Source organism: Sturnira hondurensis, unplaced genomic scaffold, assembly GCF_014824575.4.
Source record: "Sturnira hondurensis isolate 20B ecotype Veracruz unplaced genomic scaffold, ASM1482457v3 Scaffold0004136, whole genome shotgun sequence".
In the NCBI taxonomy this organism is placed as follows: Eukaryota; Metazoa; Chordata; class Mammalia; order Chiroptera; family Phyllostomidae; genus Sturnira; species Sturnira hondurensis.
The window spans coordinates 52,461,003-52,481,716 of record NW_028076767.1 but is presented as its reverse complement, the minus strand read 5'-3'; the positions used below and the strand labels follow the sequence as shown (position 1 = coordinate 52,481,716).

General features: G+C 35.7%; 1 protein-coding gene across 3 annotated transcripts in view; it reads left to right on the top strand.

The window, feature by feature from the left end:
* PSMD14 (proteasome 26S subunit, non-ATPase 14) overlaps positions 1–20,714 on the top strand; it is a 95,554-nt gene that overhangs the window by 73,166 nt on the left and 1,674 nt on the right. For all 3 annotated transcript variants that reach the window (XM_037044593.1, XM_037044592.1, XM_037044591.1), the window contains 3 exons: positions 3,620–3,694; positions 8,438–8,563; positions 19,478–19,540. In XM_037044593.1, the coding sequence (XP_036900488.1) occupies positions 3,620–3,694; positions 8,438–8,563; positions 19,478–19,540 (264 nt within the window). The remainder of the gene's footprint in view (positions 1–3,619; positions 3,695–8,437; positions 8,564–19,477; positions 19,541–20,714) is intronic.

The window sequence follows — 20,714 nt, the reverse complement described above, 5'->3', positions numbered from 1 at the left end:
AAAGGAGGTTCCAAACCCAATTTGAAAGGACCTGTGAATATAATATATAACAGCTATAGCATCATTGGGTTGTCTTATTTGAGGGGTTTTTTTTTTTTGCCTTCCAATTAAAACCTGTAAGTATATTTATTTCACAGTTTATGTAGTGCCCATCAGAATGACATCTATCTGGGTGCTTTACTTAAGATAATTTTAATACTAAAACACTCAAATGGGATCAAGTCAAAAAGTGACAGAGCAAAGCTATGCCTTAAAATCATTTCTTAGTTTTCTAAGACAAACTACAAAGGAAGCAACCCAAAAGAACATGAAGCTATTGGAATTTTTAACCTGGGGATCAGAATTTATACCTAAAGGCCATACTTTTTATTTTAAATGAAAACTAGTTCGTGTTGAGGTGGGTATCGCTCCTAAACCACCTTCCAGGTAATGAGGATAGAAACCCGTCAGCAGCCCCTCATGCTGGTAGTCGCTGTGCTTTTCTAACACTGATTTTGTTTACTGTTATTCTTCTAGTAATGCTGAAAAGTTCTCATTTTTATTGGACACTAGTATTTAATAATTTGAGGAAAGTTCCTAATATGTTAAGTAAGAAAAAGATTATAAAGTAAGATGTACAAGTTGCAAATATATATATTTTATAAACTCTGCCTACATATTTACACCAAAATATTTGTATTACCTTTGGTTGGAAGGATTTTTTAATTAAATTTCAGGTTTTAAATAAGAAAAGTCATTAATAATCCAGGTAGAGAGGGGAAAAGAATTAATGCCTGTACTATAGGTATTTTTGTTAATAGATGAGACTATTATTTTGTGAATACAGAAATATAAACAATTTAATGGTGATTGATTGACATTCATTTCATTGTGACGATTATTTATGTACTTGTTTTAAATTCATCATACCAACAAAATTATGAAGCTGTACTCTAAAGATTAACTAGAGAGGCATAGAAATAATCTGAAAGCGAATCAACAGAATCTCAAAACTCCTCTTTGTGTAGTTCCTCCTCTAGACCATTCTTTGTCTAGAATAGATAACATCTTAGACTGGCAGTGAGTACCAACCTAGACAGAACTTTCTTCTGGCAAGGGGGTCAGGCTTTGAGCAAAGGAAACTAGGGTCAGGATAGCCAAGAACCAGGTAAGCTAAGCACTGTGAGTAAATCTAAAAATATATTGTCCTGCAAACAGTGCGATCAAAAGTGGCTAGTGGCCAGCTTCCCAGGTCAGCCACCAAAAGCTTATTTAGCTCACAGTAGATACTACAAAACAGGACTATGATTTAAAACACTGCTTCTGTGAGAAACTGGTGCAGATCTCAAATGGCCAATTAATGAAGGAGCTTCTGGAACATACCCTACTTTAATGAAGAATTGCCTAAATTTTTGTAAATCCATTGTATCTTTTTTAGGTTAACTTAAAAAGTTAAGTAGTGGTTTTAAGAATTTTCTAGCTACATAACTCTCTCTTTTATCTGCCTGACATACTGTGGCATTTGCTAGTATAATGTGTTTAATTTACCATTTGACCCTTTCAAAATGTTAGTCTCTTCCTTGATAAAACTAATCATATATTTGGCATATGCTGCCACAATTTGTAACTCAATGTCAACTATACTATTTAATTGGAGAGAATTTATTATCTGTTGAGCTAAAAGAGGATGCGTTTTCTGGGCTGTTTTCGAAGGAGGGACTCACACATGGTGAATTTACTTAGGATTTGTGATGAATGAACTGGGGATACGCAGCAGGTGAGGAAGGGAAGTTGGAAGCCTGCTTGAGGCTATTATTTGATTTAAACGAGTATTAGTTCTATTATTATTCCTGCTAATCTTTCACACTGCCTGTGTTAGTTTTACTACTTCTATCTAAATAATGTCATTGAAAATCAAGTAGGTGGTGCCTTCAAATACCAAACTATATATTTCAGCAATACAGTTATCTCCAAAATATGGCTCTATCTGGAGCACATTGACTGACTTCTGTAATTATATGGCCACTATATAGAATTATGTACTTAGGACATTGTACAAAAGTACTTGGATGATGGAGCAGTTTGCCCCTCAACTCTAATTTAAGCTCTACCCTCCAACCAGGCTGTATCTGGAGGACTGGGCACCTTTTTCTGATTCTTCCACCCAGCAGATATATTTCGTAATTTGCATAAAGATGAGTACAGGTTAAGATCTGTACAGTACAATTTTTGATCTGTACAGTACAGCATTTCTGTATACTATAATTCACTGCTCCTGAGGATTATTAAAAAAGATAGAGATTCAGTCGATACTCCTAATATTTTAATTTTATATATCAACTATTTTATTATAGCAGATGTTAGGAATATAAGTGGATTATTACAGTATGTATTAAAATGTTTAATTGATAGAGTGATTTTTGCTAGCAAAGTAAGCAAGCTATGCTTTGTCTTTATCCTGATCCTTAGAGTTCAAAGACTTATCCAGGAATTAAGATACATTATAGCATAGAATGGTAGAAAAAAACATGGGCTTTGGAATCAGGACTTGGTTTCAAATCCCAGCTTTACCTTTTATTAGCCATAAAACAGAACAAATTCAGATTTCTGCTTTATTTTCCTCATCTGTCAAAATACAAATGGAACCTGCCCGCTTACTAGGTGGCTATGAAGATTATAAGACTTACTGTATAAAGCTGATGCTAGGTGCTCAGCAAGTAGTCCCTTCTACATCAGCGCTGTAACACTGTAAAAAATGTAGTAATCAGACAGTGCGGCTGTTGTTTTGGTCAGTTTTTCCTCTAGTTTCCTGAGAGTTGACCCCAAAGTCCTCTATTTTTATGCTTGTTGTAAATATATCCAAGGTGTATTTCTATTGTTTGTCGTAGTAAGCTGATAGAGGGTCCCTCAGAATACCATTCTGAACCTCACTTAAACTTTTTTGGCTAGAGTTAAATATTTTAGCATTTATGAATATATCCCAGAACATGCAAGTTTATTGTAACTTAATAAAGCCATGCTGTTAACTTAAATTTTTATTTTGGTTTGCCTTGTTTGTCTTGGAGATCCAGGGTAGTGGGGATAAAATCTGGTTAGTGAGACTGAGTGTGAGCTAAATAAACCCAGTAGGCAAACTCTACTTTCTTAATTTGGAGTTATGTACAGACTCAATTATTTGAATCTATGAGAACTGAATCAAGAAGGGAAATCTCAGATTAAAGTTGTAAGTGAAGAAATAAGTGTCTTAGTATGACTTTTTGAGCTTTAATTTTGAAATAACAAAGAGGCCCCTAGATATAAAATCAGTCTTATTAAATTATATACTTATAAATTATGAGTATTTAATTTACAATTTGAATTATGATGAGGTCAGCCCTGTCTCTGAGCAAGGCTACTGAAACGGTTGAGTTTGTGCTGCTCTTCATCATACTTTGAAGAATCTGTGAACCAGACATTTAAACCTCATTCTAAACTTGTAGCTGAGAGAAAAATATTAATTTAATTTTTATTTAGGATAAAACACCTTTTTAAGAAGATACTAAAGGTATTGTCTTCAGGTTATATTAATAGTTTCAGACAGTTGTATTTTAATAAATGAAAAATATTAATTCGTCCTTTTTCAAATCTTTTACCCATATAGGCATTAATTCATGGACTAAACAGACATTATTACTCTATTACTATTAACTATCGGAAAAATGAACTGGAACAGAAGGTAAGTTTAAATTTTTATGTTAAAAAGAGAGAAAAATCTTTTTCATGCCATTTAAATTATGGCCCAATATATTTGATTCTGAATTGTTGACCTATTTCATGGATGTGTTCCAAATATTTTTTTTATTACTGATGAATTGCATCATAGAAGAAAGGAATATTTTATTGGATATATTGGAAGACATTTTATCTTATCAGTAGGTGCTAAAGTAGGAAAGAAAGTAGGAAATAGACATTCTAATTTGGTTTTATGATAAATTATAAAATCTTTTTTCTAATTATAGAATTTTCCTGATTAATTTATCTTCTCAATAAAAGGAACTTTTGTAACTAAATTACTAAATAATTTTTCACATTTGAAAGGAATAAATCAGAGCCCTGGATGGTGTAGCTCAGTGGATAGAGCGCGGGCCTGCGAACCACACGATCGAGGTTTGATCCCCAGTCAGGGCACATGCCTGGGTTGCAGGCCAGTTCCCGGTTCCCGGCAAGGGATGCATGAAAGGCAACCATACATTGATGTTACTCTCTTTCTCTCTCTCTCTCTCCTTTCCTTCCCCTCTAAGACAAATAAATAAAATCTTAAAAAAAAAGAAAGGAATAAATCAGATTGTAATTGTGTACTACTTTTTAAAAGGTACCATGTTTACCTAGGGTAAGCAAAAGGTAAATCAAAAGAGAAATGCAATTTGGGGTTTTCAGATATTCAGAAGTGGATTTTTTTGTTTAAGATAATCTTTTTTTTAAGATTTCATTTATTTATTTTTAGAGATGGGGGGAAGGGAGGGGGAAAGAGAGAGAAACATCAACCAGTTGCTTGACATACGAGCCCCGACCAGGGACAAACCCAGAAACCCAGGCGTGTGCCCTGCATGAGAATTGAATACGCAACCTCTTCCTTTTTGGGCTAATGCTTTGTGGTCAGGGCTAGAGTGAGATTTTTTCCAAATTTGTTTATTTATTTAGTTTAGAGAGCAGGTGGGGGGAAAAAAAGTCTGTTTGTTGTTTCACTTACTTATGCATTCATTGGTTGATTCTTGTATATGCCCTGACCAGGGATCAAACCCACAACCTTGGCATATCGGGACAATGCTCTAACCAACAGAGTTACCTGAACAGAGCTAGAGCAGGATTCTTATCCCTATTTGTATAAGGCAAATTTCAAATTAATTACTTTTATTTTTATTTTTTGACATATTTATTTTGAATATTTTATTGTTGTTCTGTTACAGTTGTCCCAATTTTTCCCCCTTTGCCTGCCTCCACCCAATAATTATTTTTAAAATTATATAGCATCTTGGTAGATTAGCATTCTTTTATTTTTGCTATTTTATGATTATTTCAGATAGTTTTTCTCTCCACTAATGTCAAAGGTTTAAATCTGCCTATTTTTGAAATTTCAATCAGAACTTTTTTTCTTTACTATTAAAACTACTCATTCTTCAAATTAGCTTCTTGTGTTTCTCTCTGAGAAAAACAAAAAAATTTAAGAACACTGAGTACTATTTTCAGACAGTAATTTTTGGTTCCTTCAAGTCCAAGATGCTCTCAAGTCCACACATGGGAAGTAATCAGTAGTAAAGACCTTTCTTACCATTTGAAACTGTTCCTCACAAAGGTACCTTAGGAGGGAATCCTAGTGCATGTTGGTGGGAGGAGGAGTAAATTGGGGTCTCCACACTACCCCCTCTTTCAACCAATAACTTCCATTTTTAATCTTAAGTTTGATAAACTAGTGTATTAAAAGGTTAAAGCCACCAATAAACTCACCTTAAGATCCTAGAGGCTGCAGGGAACCAGTTGTTCCGTGGCCTGAGGGGAGATGCAGAGTCATAAAGTTCTCTTGCAGTTGCTTGTTGTGTCCCAAAGTTCTGATCTGCTGTGGTGGGTTTAGTTGATAGCTTGAAGTACAAAGTTTAAGGTTTTTAGCCAAGGACTGAGCATCGGCTTGCAAACCAAGAAGTCACTGGTTTGATTCCCAGTCAGGGTACATGCCTGGGTTGCAGGCCAGGTCCCCAGTTGGGGTCATGCGGGAGGCATCTGATGGATGTTTTCTCCCTTTCTCCCCCTTCCCCTTTCTCTAAAAATAATTAAAATCTTTAAAATATATGTTAAGATTTTTGATTGCTACATTTAAAATTTTCCTTCATATATATTTCCCTACTATTTAATAGTGCAGAATTAGACCTCATATTAAACTTTATCAGTATTACACAGACAAAGAATTAATTCCATGAGAAAACAGTCTAACAGTTCGTATACTCACTGATCATAATATTCACTCCAATATGAGAAACCTTAGATTGAGGCAGCATACACAGGTTCATTGCTTATTTTTAATTTTACATAAAATAGGTACTGGTTGAAAATTAGTATTACTTGGAAATACTCAGCTAATTGCATAATTTTTCCCTTTATTATTATTATTTTTGGTTCCACATAAAATTAGCCTTCATCCTTGGAATAAAAACACACATACAATTACATAAATTAATTAATGTTATAAATAGGTATGTTTCTAGTAGTTCAGTTCAGACACTTTCTTGTTACCAAAATCTTTGGCTGTATCCTTATCCCGCCAACCTTTATACATACCCCAAGCCCTTCCTGAGAGCCCCAGTGAAATTCTTGTCTAGGCGTGGTAGGTGTGTGTATCCTGCTGCTCTGTGGGAGCTTTGTTTGCTATTGAAGTGGTGGGAAAACCCATTCTCAACACTTAATTACAGGTAGCCTTATGATACATGTAGTTGCAGCACTGACATTTCTCGGGGATATATTTTCTAGTACACTATCAGTGGCAAAGATAAGAAGCAATCAAAGAAATTAGAGGTACTTGTGCAGGATTTTCCAGTTCTCCACCCCCAACTACTCTGGGCCTTAGGAGAGGCAAAAACCCTCTTAGATGTTTGTGACATGCAACTTCTTCTCCAGCATGAGAAGAACTTTGTACCATGTCTAGTTTCAAGCCTCTAAACAGGTTGAGTAATTTTTCTAAGCTAAACTCAAACATTTCCAGCAATATCTTCAGATCTTCATGGCTCAGGAATCTTTCTTCAAGTGTATTGGTTCAACACCAGTAATTTTGTAGTCACTTTTTTTTCACACTGGACAATAGTATTCATTATTTTTAAAAACTCTTATTTAGTGATAGTCTGCAACTGAAGAACATCTTTAGTATGATACTTTATAAAGAACTATCTTAAGACTCTAAACTTGGAAAATTTATGGACTTCCAAGAATATATGCATATGCTGAGAACCAGTAGTCCAGTTTGTAAAACAGTGAACGATGGCGTGTAGTTCCTTGATTACTACTCATAGAGTCTGATACCAACTTGCTAATGTGATTGCACACCGGATGAGTTTATTTCCTTCCCAGTTTCATGACTTTTTGTTCTGATAGTAAAGATGTTTTATTTTTTTAATTATAAGTAGAAAGTTAGAATTTGAAAGTAATTTAGAGGTTACCTAATATAAGCCCTAAATTAACAGCTTTTATAAACAGAAGCTCAGAAAGTTTGACATGAAGTCATTCAGTAAATGGGGCATTTACTTTCTTGGCATTTGAAAACTGAGTTATGTGAACTGGCAAAGATCTCATGTCATGGAATACTACACAGCAGTAAAAAAAAAAGGAGGAATTTTTACCTTTGTAGCAGCATGGATGGAACTGGAGACTGTTATGCTAAGTGAAATAAGCCAGTCAATGAAGATAAATACCGTATGATCTCACTTATAAGTGGAATCTAATGAACAGTATAAACAGATGAGCAAAATAGAATCAAGGAGCACAGAAGCCTGGACCAGACTGACAGCTGTAGGAGGGGTGGGGGCAGTTGGGGACTTGTTAGAAGAAGGTGAGGGGATTAGTCAAAGAATGTGTACACATGGCCCATAGACATGGACAGCAGTGTGGGGATTGACTATGGAAAAGGGGGGCAGGCTTGGGGGAAGGGGCAAAGGGGAAAAATTTGGACAACTGTAATAGCATAAACAAGAATATATTTAAAAGAAATGTAACCTATTGCCATAAACCTGTAATGTTGATATAATAAGGTTTTAAAATTCTAAGTTGGTGATCCAGGAAATTAAATTAATCAGGAAAAAAAAAGATTTTGTGTTCAAACATAGTTTCATTATTCATTCAACAGATATTTATTGAGGGTCTGCTACAATTAGATACTGTTCTAGAATCTAGACCCTGGTGATTTTAAATAAACAGGGCAAAGTCCTTGCCCCTGTTGATTGGTGTTTAGTGATAAGGAAGTGCATTATATAAGAAAAAAATTTTATGGTGAACACACAATACAATATATAAGTGATGTATTATAGAACTGTAACCATTGTGATCCTAATAAATTTAATAAAAATAAAGAAAAATGTCAGATGTTGATGTTACAAAAATAGCAAAGCAGGTTAAGGGAATAAAGATATTTAAGATAGTGTGAGGTGGCTTTTTTTATATAGTATATGAGTGAAGGCATCTATCTCTAAGGAAGTGAGGAAGTTAGCCCTGAAAAGATAAGGAAAGTAGCCCTTGAGGCAGAAGAAGAGGAAATACAAACACCATGGAGTTAGAGTATGCCTTAGGTTATATACGTAAATTTAGGAGAATTCTGATTAGGAGTTTATTTAAGTTAATGTAATTTATTAATTCCTGAAGTTTTTGTGAAGTTGTTCTCAAGACTAGTGAAGGAAATATTGTCCATACAGGAAAATAATGACTTCTTCTTTATATTTTCTAGATGTTGCTAAATTTGCATAAGAAGAGTTGGATGGAAGGTTTGACGCTTCAAGACTACAGTGAACACTGTAAACACAATGAATCAGTGGTAAAAGAGATGTTGGAATTAGCCAAGAATTACAATAAGGTAAAAGTTATTTCCAACATTTATTTCTCACAATCTTTGGAGTATGTATGATTAGGTGTCAGGCATTGTATAAATGTAGTTAGTTAAAACTGAGTGGCCTGATTTGTAGCTCAGGTAGTAAATATTTTAGGCTTTGTAATCACCCCGTCTGTCACAGATGCTCAGCTCTGCTGTTGTCGTATAAAAGTTCGTAAAGGAATGAGTGAGGCTGTGTTCCTCACTCACTGTGACACACCGAGACAGGCAGCTGCATAGGTTTGGCCGATGGCGTATAGTGTGCCAATCCCTGCTGCAGACCAGTGAAAGTAATCCTACATTGGAAGCCCCTCCATTATTCAAAGGATTTTGTCCTGAAAGGAAAAGGGAACAAGGAGATGTTACATTTTAATGTTCACTATATAAAATTTATTTTATGTGCTTTTCTGTTTTTATATTTAAAAAGATTTATTGAAAACCTACTACGGAGGTATCGGGGATATAGTGAGAAGCAAGACCTGTTGGGAAACAGAAAGCTAACAAATACAAAATACTTTATGATTAGTGTTATGAAAAAAATAAACAGGGTGATGTAAAGAATAGTGTCTAGGGGAGACAATTTCACATGAAGACATTAAAAAAGTTAAATTTTATCCCAGCTGGGGTGGCTCAGTGGACTGAGTGCTGGCCTGCGAACCAAAGGGTCACTGGTTCGATTCCCAGTCAGGGCACCAGCCTGGGTTGCAGGCCAGATCCCTAGTGGGGGTTGCACAAGAGGCAACCACACATTGATGTTTCTCTCCCTCTTTCTTCCCCTTCCCCTCTCTCATTTATTTATTTAAACATAAATAAAAAAATTTAAAAATATTTTAAAGTTTGTATTTTGCAGAATTTCTTGAAAATGTTTTGTATACTAGATATATATGGCCATGATAATCTTTTTGTTCATAATTTTGCGTTCTTTTACAATTTTGAAATTAAGAAAATACTTGAGCTATGACTAAAAATGTATATTCTTTGTTGTATTACTTTTGTGGTGCAGTCACAACAAACTACCATAAACGGGGTGTCTTAAAACAATGAATTTATTCTCTCAAAATTTCAGAGGCTTGAAGTCCAGAATCCAAGGTCTTGGCAGGGCCATGTTCCCTCTGAAGCCTGTAGGGGAAGGTCCTTCCTTTCTTTTTTCAGCCTCTGTTAGGCCGTCTTTGGTTTGTGGCAGCATAAGTCCAATCTCTAATTAGGGTTAGGATATCAGCATATCTTTTTGGAGATGTGATTCAATCTGTAACATTTATTTCCAACCTTTTGATCAGAGCCACATGAAGAACAGATTTTACATTTTGACGCAGTACAATGCAAATGTTTATGTGCATGTGTAATTGCAACAAAAGTTTTATGAAACAATATTTACCCTCATTATGTGATATATCCTATTTTCTTTTTGATTCAATTTCATTCTGTTTTAATTATATACATAAGCATTATACAAGGTATGTCCAGAAGTTATTCAGCCATTTAACATGAAAAATAAGAGACATTTATTGAAGAAAATGCTGGATACAGGAAACATTGTTTATAGGACAGTGACATCTCAGTCCCCTTCAAAGTAGGTGCCTTGGGACCTCACAGTTCTCCCAGTCGCCATCAACTGCCCTGTCATATTTTCCTGAATCTCATCAAGGGTCGGAAACCTCTTCCCTTTCAAAGGTGAAAGCCAGAAGTCACAGGGCACCAAATCTGGGCCCTAGGAGCACTGAGTCATCTGAACGATTTGACATTTCGCCAAAAAAAACTCAGCCTGAGTCTCAGTGTGTGAGCAGGCACATTGTTAGGATGAAGCTGCCAGTCACCAGTTGCCCATAGCTGCGCCCTTCTGAATCGTCTGAATAGTTTCAGTGGAAAATGCATTAATGTTCACATTTTGCAAAATTTGATGCAGATTTACTGCTGTACTCACTCAGTCATTTTGAATGTGATGGGCATACAATACACATGCTCACTCAGTGGTGTCCACCACCCCCACTGACCAGTACAGTGAAGTCATCATTGTTCACCTATGCACATTCCAGTCCACTCTCCTTGGCTGCCAGGTTATTTTGCTGTCACACAACCCATTCTTATATTAGTGATGACTGGACTTTTCTCTACAGAACTCATACACAAATACATACAGGTTACAGCCTCTAAATGAATTAACATCTAGACTTTGTAAAACATATGTAGACATTATACAATGTTATGTTTATAAATATTTATTGAATATCCCCTCTACAAGTTACAGTGGAAAACATGGATCCTTCCTTCATTTATAAGAAAACAGGTCTGTAAGAAAAGCTGATAATCAGAGTACTATGGACCACTAGACCAAAATTGGTGTGTTCCATAACACCTTAGTGTTCAGGTTGTCCAGAATCAGCTGCCTCGGTATCACCTGGGCTCTTCTCTAGACTCTCAGACCTACTGAATCACCATCTACATTTTAACAGTATTTCTAGATTTGTACACTCATTCAAGTTCAAGAACACTGCTGTAGAGAAGCCCATGTGCAGAACTGTAGAAGGTCAGAGGCTTGTGCTTTCAGCTGTGGAAGATCCAGGAGACTGTCTGTCTTAGAGAATGATAACATTTGAACTAGATGTTAAAACATAAATACAATAAGATTTAGACATACAGAGAAATGATACCCCAGACAAAACGAACATCACAGGCAAAGTCTAGGAGAGGCAGAGAAAAGTCAAGGAAATGTGTTAGAAACTGTTTGGACACAGTACATAATGGATGAGGGTGATAATAGGGAGCAGGTTTTTAAAAAGTTATTGAAGTCAAGTAACAGGGTTTAGAATATCAGGTAACAATCCCTGGCTGGTGTAGCTCAGTGGATTGAGCACGAACGAGCCTGTGACCCACACGAACACGGTTCGATTCCCAGTCGGCACATGCCTGGGTTGCAGGCCAGTTCCCGGTTCCCAGCAGGGGATGCACAAGAGGCAACCATACATTGATATTTCTCTCCCTCTCTCCTTCCCTTCCCCTCTAAAGATAAATAAATAAAATCTTTAAAAAAATATCAGGTAACAGCTATTTTTTATCAGGAGTATGATATACCCAGAACTTGACTTTAAAAACATAAGAACCAGATTTTAGAAGCATAATTTAACAGTAGTTTTGAAGAAGGGGTGCTGTGAATAGAGTTTCTGTGTGGGAGGAGCTTGCTATTATCCAGACAAGAGATAGTGTCTGTATTATCAGAGTGGTATAGCAAATGGAGACATTAACAGACAAACAAAACACGGCACTTCCCATTGGATAGATGAAGGGAAAGGAGGAGGAGGAATCAAAGGTGAATTCAAAGTTTTCTGCCTAGATGACTAGAAGTATGATAGTGTCATTAACATTTCCAGTTTAGGTGGAAAGGATTGAGAAAGGAGATAAATCCATTTTAGACAAGTAGTTAGACTGTGGGGCTGCTAATAAACGGCAGGGGCTAGAGCTTATGATTTTGGAGGCAGTTAAAATGCATCTGGGTTAGCACACCAAAAAGTAATATTTCTCTTTAAATCAAACACATCTTACCAAAATTAATGTAAATATTAATCAAGAGGTAGTGTATAAGATTTTCCAAGTATAGCAACATCTTTTGAGAGAATTGAGCTTTGAAAATGTTGCTGGGCCCATACAAACTAAATTTCAGCAGAATGAGGTTTGACTTTAAAGAGCATGCTCTATTTACAAGTTATGTTCAACCTGGAAGTCCCCTTTGGTTCTATATTGTAAGGAAGATATTTTATATCTGTGAAGAGTAAAGAGAAAGAATAGTTTAGCACACTTGAAACAGTTAACCTTTAATAAACTGAACAGCTACGACAAATTATTCAGCAGACTGTAGGAATGGTTTTCATTTTTCTGTAATGTTACAAGTTTAAGTGAATTCATGTTGGTACCACTGCCAGGAAATAACCTATTTTTGGTCACTGCTGCCCATCTACAGAAGTTTTTGCTTTTTTAAAGTTTGAAAAAAATCTCTGTAGTATCCAAGAAGTTGTAAGGTTTGGTTATAAAATGAAAACAATGTGTAAGCTGTGATATGAAGGATTCCAAATTTGGAAATGTAATTCCCTCTATGATTGAAAGAAAATGTGGTGGAGTTTTTAGTAACACTTAAAATATAGAAAGAAAGGCTCATGCCACCAATGCTTTTTTCAGTATTCTTTTTAATTGGTTGGTTTTTAAAATTAAGGTAATTATTGTTAGGTGCCAGTTAGCTCCTAAAGTAAGAGAAGGTTAGAAAATAATTAAATTCTTTTGTTCTAACTTTTTGATTTTAAGTCTGAATTCCACACACAGAGTTTGCTTGATCATTAGTCATTGATTTCCGTAGTTACTGAACTTCAACCCCCACCACGGTTATTCCAAATTTTCTGATTTTTTCATGCCAGGTGCATCAATTTTTAAAATATGGATAATATTTGATTGGATATTTATAAATGAATATGCAGGTAAAAATGAATTATAAATGCACTTTAAGAATAGCATATGCACATAAAATTTGCCATGTTTTCAAACATTTAGCCCTATAATTCTGAGTTCTGACAGCTTACTTTTTAGGTAGAAATATTGCCTACTTAGAACCTAAAGGAAACTTTGGATATATCTTTTATGTGATTCCATATAATGTATGTAACTATGTGATTATGTTTGGTTTACTGTAGAAACTATATTAAATAGTAAAATTTTTTGGCCAGTGTAATATGATTAGAAAAACAAATATAAGTATTGGGAAAATTGGGCCAAATTACTATTATTTAAGTCTGATGAGATATGTTTGCTGCGAACCAGAGGATCGCGGCTCGATTCCCAGTCAGGGCACATGCCTTGGTTGTAGTCCAGTTCCCTGCAAGCCATCTCCCAGCAGGGGACGCACAAAAGGCAACCATACATTGATGTTTCTCTCCCTTTCTCCTTCCCCTCTAAAGATAAATAAATAAATAAAATCTTAAAAAAAAAAGAAATTGATGAATGCCATTTTTTTAAAAAGATATGTTTGCAATCAAACATAGAAACCCAAGAGACTAAACTGGAGAGCTATTAGAATTATTATAAAGAATTATTCCCTGGTTGGAGTAGTTCAGTGGATTGAGCGCTGGCCTGCGAAGTAAAGGATCTCGGTTCGATTCCCTGTCAGGGCACATCACTGAGTTTCAGGCCAGGTCCCCTCAGGGGATGCACGAGAAGCAACCACACATTGATATTTCTCTCCCTCTTTCTTTCCCTTCCCCTTTAAAAATAAATAAATAAAATATTTTTAAAAAAGAATTATGTAGCTGGTAACCATGCAAATGCTGGTATCCAAACACTGCACAATACCTAAAGAATTCTTGTAAAATTGTTTTTAAAAACAGTAATAAACTGGATAAGAGATCTCTGGGAAACTGAAGACAAATGCCATGTAAACATGAAAAAAAACTCAACCTTACTAGGTAGTCAAAGAAAAAAATTAAAATTAGAGGTTAAAATTTTATATTCAGATTTTAAAAAATTGTTTGGAAAAATGCATCGCAAGTGGGAAAATAAACTGATGTAACATTTTTGAAGGCCGTCTTCCAATTTTAAATGCATATAACTCTTTAAAACAACATGTTCTCTTTTAAGGCTTTATGTAAAGAACAAAAAAACTACATATACCAACTGAGAGAAATACTTACAACCTGCGCTTATGTGTAAAAAATTAAATTGGATAGCAATATTAAAAGTCTCTAGCGTGTTACCTGCCCTCCCTTTTTCGGAGACACCTCTCTATCACATGTATCTCAACATACTACACTGTTAACAGTGTCACCTCTTAGGTGCAAGGTAGGGGAATTATATACTTTATGTAAATCCTGAATTTTTTCAGTTTTTGCACCAATCAAATGTTACTTATACCTGAAATTGTGTTATTTCAATTAACAGTGGCTTAAACAAAATAGACATATATGTGTCTTGCAATTCAAGGCCAGTGTGAAACTTTGACGTCATCACAGGCACACAATCCTTCTGTCTTTTGCTCCACTTCCCTTATATTGGCTTCCATCTTTTAGCTCTCCTCCTGATTTCAGGGTGATTGCTATGGCTTTGGCCATCTCATCTGAGTTCTAGGCAAGGGGGAAAAAGGAAGGGCAAAGAGGGATACCTCCGCCTAAATCAGTTCCCTTTCAGAATTTTTTCCGTAAGTTCCACCCAGCATTTCTGGTAATATATCGTTGGCAGAACTTAGTCAAGTGAACATAGCTTGCTTTGAGAAAGGCTGTAAAATGTAGTCTTTACCTGGGAGCATTTCTTCCTTTAATAAAGTCAGAGTTATATTATAAAAGAAGAAAGAGAAGATATATATTGGGTAGGCAACTAGTAGGCTCTGACAAAATTTTTTTAACAAGCTGAACTACAATCATATACACATACGCTTGTGCATACACACAGGTACACATATGATCTTTATTTTATATCCCTATTGCATTGATTACACTTTAAATTGGATTGTCTATATGATTTTTAGAAAGAATGTATGCTGGTCAAGGCTGCTTATTAAATCATGGATTTGGCTTTATTATTACTCAGAATGTATCTTTAAAAAGTCATAATTTTCTGAATTGCTATGAATGTTGCTTCAGTTTTTGAAGACCAGTAGTCCTGTGTTGTAAGTCACAGTTTCATTGCTTATGGCTGTGTAGGTGTATGTGTCCCTGTCATTCTTTGTGCACACTCCTTTTTTGTATATTTCATATTGCTCTCATCATAATTTGAGATTTACCAGACAAGTAAAGCCCAAATGTGAGCTCCTTGAAGAGCAAGAGCTGTCTTACTCAGAGTACATAATAGTGATTATTGAACATGTAAAATGATAAAAGTTTTACTGTTGAGGACATCTATAGAATGTATTGGAATGTTAAAAGCTATTCCAAAAAGAGCTGGGAAAAAAATTCTATGGTATCAGTATTACCAGGGTTAACGTGAATTTCTCAATAAGATAGTGCCTAATATCTTTGTATGTAAAATGCGGATTACCTCTGGCTGGTGTAGCTCAGTGGATTGAGCGTGGGCTGTGAACCAAAGTATCCCTGGTTCGATTCCCAGTTAGGGCGCATGCCTGGGTTGCAGGCCAAGTCCCCACTTGGGGGCACACAAGAGGCAACCACACATTGATGTTTCTCTCCTTACCTTCCTCTCTCTCTAAATATAATTTTTTTAAATGCAGCTTAGTTACTTCACTATGATGTTTTAAGGATTCAGTAAACTAATATTTGTCAAGGCTTTGTATGCTAATTTTTAATTCTTGATGGTTGTAGAAAAACCAGTTTTATTTTTTTCCCATACTCATGCCTCTTTTACTTTCTCAGATAGTTTTTAAATTGATTTATGTTTGTTAATTTTAGTTTCCCATGTTTGTTATATAAATTTTTTTAATTTATTCTCTACCGCTATAAACACATAACGTGATTTTCATTTAATATCCAATATATTGACTTGATATAAAAATCAAGAAAAAAGAAAAATACATTATCTTGAAATGCATTAGCAGTTATACAGAGATTGTTTTATAATGAAAAATACCATATAAGTGATTTGAGAAAGCACATAATTTAAAGGAATTATAGCATGTTACAGAGAGTAAAGAAACTTAACATGTCAAAGGGAAAAAAGAAGCCGAAGAAGTAGAGAAATATGAATTCGAGTAAGAGACATGATGTCCCAAAAAAACAGGTTACAGAAAGGAGTAGGAGAGAGAAAAGGTATTGGAATAGCTCTGAGGTATTCAAAAAGTTCAAGAAAACCAAGTCCATTGGAATTCACCTGTTGGTGATTCTTAAAAGACTGTGAATGAAGTACCAAGGGTGTTGTCCATGTTTGTTAAAGGGTAGATAAATAGTAGAATTTGAGATACAGGTTATCCACTTAAGAAATGTGACCATTACCAGGAAAAAAAAAAAGGTGAGGTAGATGAGTTTAGAAAAAGCCTCTTTGAGATAGGGGGTGCATCTAAGGGGATTATAGTAACATAACAGACCAAATCCCAGGAATTTCCTAGAACTGTGCAGATCGTGCATGACGGGATAGCCATCTGGGGGTCTTTGTTGATAAACTGTTAAAAACGTTTCTGGTGTGAATAGCCACAAACATTTTCAGTGCTTTTTTGTTGGTTGAGTAAACCAAAGAGCATGAATGCAAAAGCAAAATTTGATGCCAAATCACAGAAGTTGCCATAAACACAGAAGTTCTCCTAGTGAGGACACTGCCTGTGCCTGAATTTCATTTGTTTCTGCTGCTACCATTTCTTAATTTTTCCTGGTGACTCGCCAGATTAGAGCTACAAACGAAGACAGAGTGGTCTTTCCCAGACGGCAGATAAGATATAGGTAACTTAGGTAAATGGAGAAAATATTTTAGGGGGTTGACGTGATGACCTGGTCTGGTCATATCTGGTTTATCTTAGAATATAAGAGATGTGCTTACTCTTTTGTCGTGGGGTTTGCAACCTTAGTATATGCCTAAATCTACAGCTGCTCCTCATTTTCCAGATGGCATCTATGGCTGGGAGTACTTTTTACCATCTGCACTTCTCAAAGAGTTTGTGAACTCTCCATTTTAATTATTGGAAATGGAAAAACTAATTGGTAAAGTTGTTAATGATATAAAAGATTTTAAAAATTGAGTTTTTACATTTCACCTAAGCTTTCATATAAGGTCAATGCTTTAAATGCCTTTTGACTTTCTCCTTTGCATATCTGCCATCCTTGATATTTGCAATACTCCAAAATACTCCATAATAACTATTTTGTACATGAATTGGTATTTTGAGCCAAATTCCCGAACCCCTACCTCCTTCAGCACTGTGAAGTACTGTTGCTGGCGTGTGCGTCCAGCTGCCAGCACGGAATGGCTGTAGAGCACTAACTCGTGTATTGTTCCATTCATCTCATATGTCTTCAGGTCGGTCAATAAGGTATAGTGTCATGATTTTTAAAAGTAATTTAGAAGGACAGAGTTTTTATGTGTTGAATTGTATCCATGTATGTAAACATTGAGATAGTGAAGAAGCAATTTTCCAGTTAGGAAATACTTTTTAACTAGCTGAGAATAATATAAGTGACATCTGACTCTGAAAACGAACATATTCTCTGTCTAGGGAATTCTGGATTTGGAGTGGTATTAACTTTATTTTCTCCTTTTTGCAGTATTACGAATCATAAGTGAATTTCCTAGTGATGTGTTGTATACTCTAATAATCAGTGCATACAATACTTTTATTCATCATCTTTCCTTTTAGGCAGGTTCTACCGAGGAAATTCTCTAGATAGTTTGTCCATTTATAAAATTAGACACTTGCCATCTTTGCTCATTTTCAAGTTCTCTGTTTACAAAACTATTAAGAAGGTGTGAAATGCAGCCAAACTTCCCAGTTTATGGGAAATGTCTGATGATTGCATTTCCTACATGTTCATTGTTCACACATGAAGAAATTTGGCAGCTGCAAGATTATTAAGTTAGAGTACCCAAATCTAACCCTCGCTGGGGTTTTGGGTTTCCTGCTCTCAGCCACCAGTATCTTATCCCATTTGACCATATTTGTGCTTAGTGCTATGGTGTTCTTTCTTAAAGTTGGTGATCCTTAAATTTTCTTCTTTTTTTCCTCCATTTATCAGGCAGGTAAATGGAATAAATCATAGGCCAGGAGTTCACCTGATGTAGAGTCCTAGCTACAGGCAGTAACATATCCAAACTCTTAAGGAGGTTCCTTAAACTTAGACTTCTCAATAAGGAGTTCTTGGTGGTGGCAGCAGTATTGTGAAAGGAGGACAGTGGTGGTAGCTAATCCAAATGCTGTAATTATTTCAGAATCACTCTGATAGAAAATTTATCGTCATACAGAAAAAAGTCTGTGGCTAATTGTGGTAATGGTAGAAAGTGGTTTGTGTATTTTAAAGTATTTTTTTATGTTAGAGACTTTGAGTTATTCTGTATTTCTTCACAATGAATAAAAGTCACTTACATGGAAAACTGAGGTTTTTTCCTGAATCACGTACTTCTTTCAGAGATTTAAATGTGTGAAGTTATTTAAAGTTATTATTTAATAACTAATAATAATAATTTAAATATGTGAAGTTATTTAAGTTATTTATTTTGAGGGACAAAACTATATGATCTGTAAAAGGGATCAAAAGCCGGGGGCTCTGCCCTGGCCAGATTGGTCAGTTGATTGGAGTGTGGCCCTGTGCATCAAAAGGTGGCGGGTTCAATTCCCAGTCAGGGCACTTAGCTGGGTTGTCAGTTTGATTCCCCTCTTAAGACACATACAAGAGGCAGCTGATCAGTATTTCTCTTTCTCCCTCCCTTCATCACCCTCTAAAATCAATAAAAACATATCCTCAGGTGAGGATTGAAAAAAAAAGTCAGCAGCTCCTTTGAACCCAGGTGCTAGTGATAGTTAAATTCATTGATTCTGAGTCTGGACAGGTTCTGTTGACCAGAAAAAGGAGACAAAGAAATGGGGAGCTGTGGCAGAACTGTAGTTAAAGTAGCAAAGGGGGAAGGAGACAGGCTGGGTAGTGCGGCAGTGGCAGTAGCAGCTGCCTCAGGCACTTGTTTATCTTCCAGTTCAGCCAGCCCCCCAAGAATTCCAGAACAGTTTCCAAATGGTTAAAGTATCAAATGGCCCAATTTGATCATTTCAGGGCCTTCTGCATATTTCTTAAAGTCTGTCTTTGAAATGATGGTGGTAATAGTTTTCATTATCTTCAAGGATATTCTGAAGATTGGTAAAATTGCTTTTTGTTTAATAAATTACTTTATTAAAAGATTCCATGAATAAAAACTAGGATAGCTATTATCTTTGGTGATTCTGCTGCAGCAGGGAAAGTAAATTTAGAATTTGAAATTCTGTCCTTTGTGATTCATTCACAGGCAGTAGAAGAAGAAGATAAGATGACACCTGAACAGCTGGCCATAAAGAATGTTGGCAAGCAGGTGAGGTGTACTGCACTAGTTTGTGCAGTTGTGCAATAATGTGCTCTTGTCGAGTCAAAACTGTTTTAGGGACTGTATGATGTTTTCTCCCTTTCTTTTCATTCTGCATGTTTCTTCTGTTTTGTAAATGTGATGCTAATTTTATTTTTTTCTTTTGAATTTATTTTTATTGTTTTTTCTATCACCATTTATCCCCTTATATACTCTTTCCCCCACAATTACCACACTGTTGTCCATGTCCATGAGTCCTTTTTCCTTTGTTGTGATGCTAATTTTAAAGGTCACCGAATTATTTGATGTCATATTCTCTTTGCCACCTATAGAGAAGTAGATCACAAATACATCTCTGGAGTCTTTAGTGAAAATAACTTACTAGAAATAAATTGGGGCCCTGGCTGGTGTAGCTCAGTGGATTGAGTGTGGGCCTGCGAACCAGAGTATCACGGTTCAATTCCCAGTCAGTGCACATGCCTGGGTTGCAGGCCAGTTCCCAGCAGGGGACACACGAGAGGCAACCATACATTGGTATTTCTCTCCCCCTCTCCTTCCCTTCCCTCTAAAGATAAATAAATAAAATCTTTTTTAAAAAAAGAAATAAATTGGGAATCTTGTGTCCTGAGTTAATTTTAAGTGTTATTTTTATTTGAAAGAATATTGTCAGTGAAGATAATAGATTGGTAGATTTATTTCATATGTAACAGTTTTTAAATGATATAGTTTAGCAATATGTAGACTTCAGTATGTAGGTAATGCTCCTGAGAAGGCTTAGAGCACTAGTGGATTATAGTAATTTAAAAGAAAGTGTTTTAAGTAGTTGCTCTTTCACTTTTTTGAAGATGAAATACGTACTTTAGTTCCTATTTTCTGAGGGTTGGGGGAACACACCAACCAATTAAAAGAATCTACAGATTAATTAGACTGTTTTTTAAAGAATGTTGATTACATTTTTTTCATTTCATGGAACATGGTTATCATATTGCTGATGTTGGCAGAATCTTGATATTTCAGATGCAAGACACTAAGCTGTCTTTGCTTTCAGCCATCCTACCATATGCTCTGATCCCATCACATCTCACAAGCTATGTAGGTTTGGGCCAGGACCATTCTTGGATGGTAAATCTCTAAGAATCACCCAGCTGCCACAAGAAGTAATGTAGATAACTGAGGGAGTGTG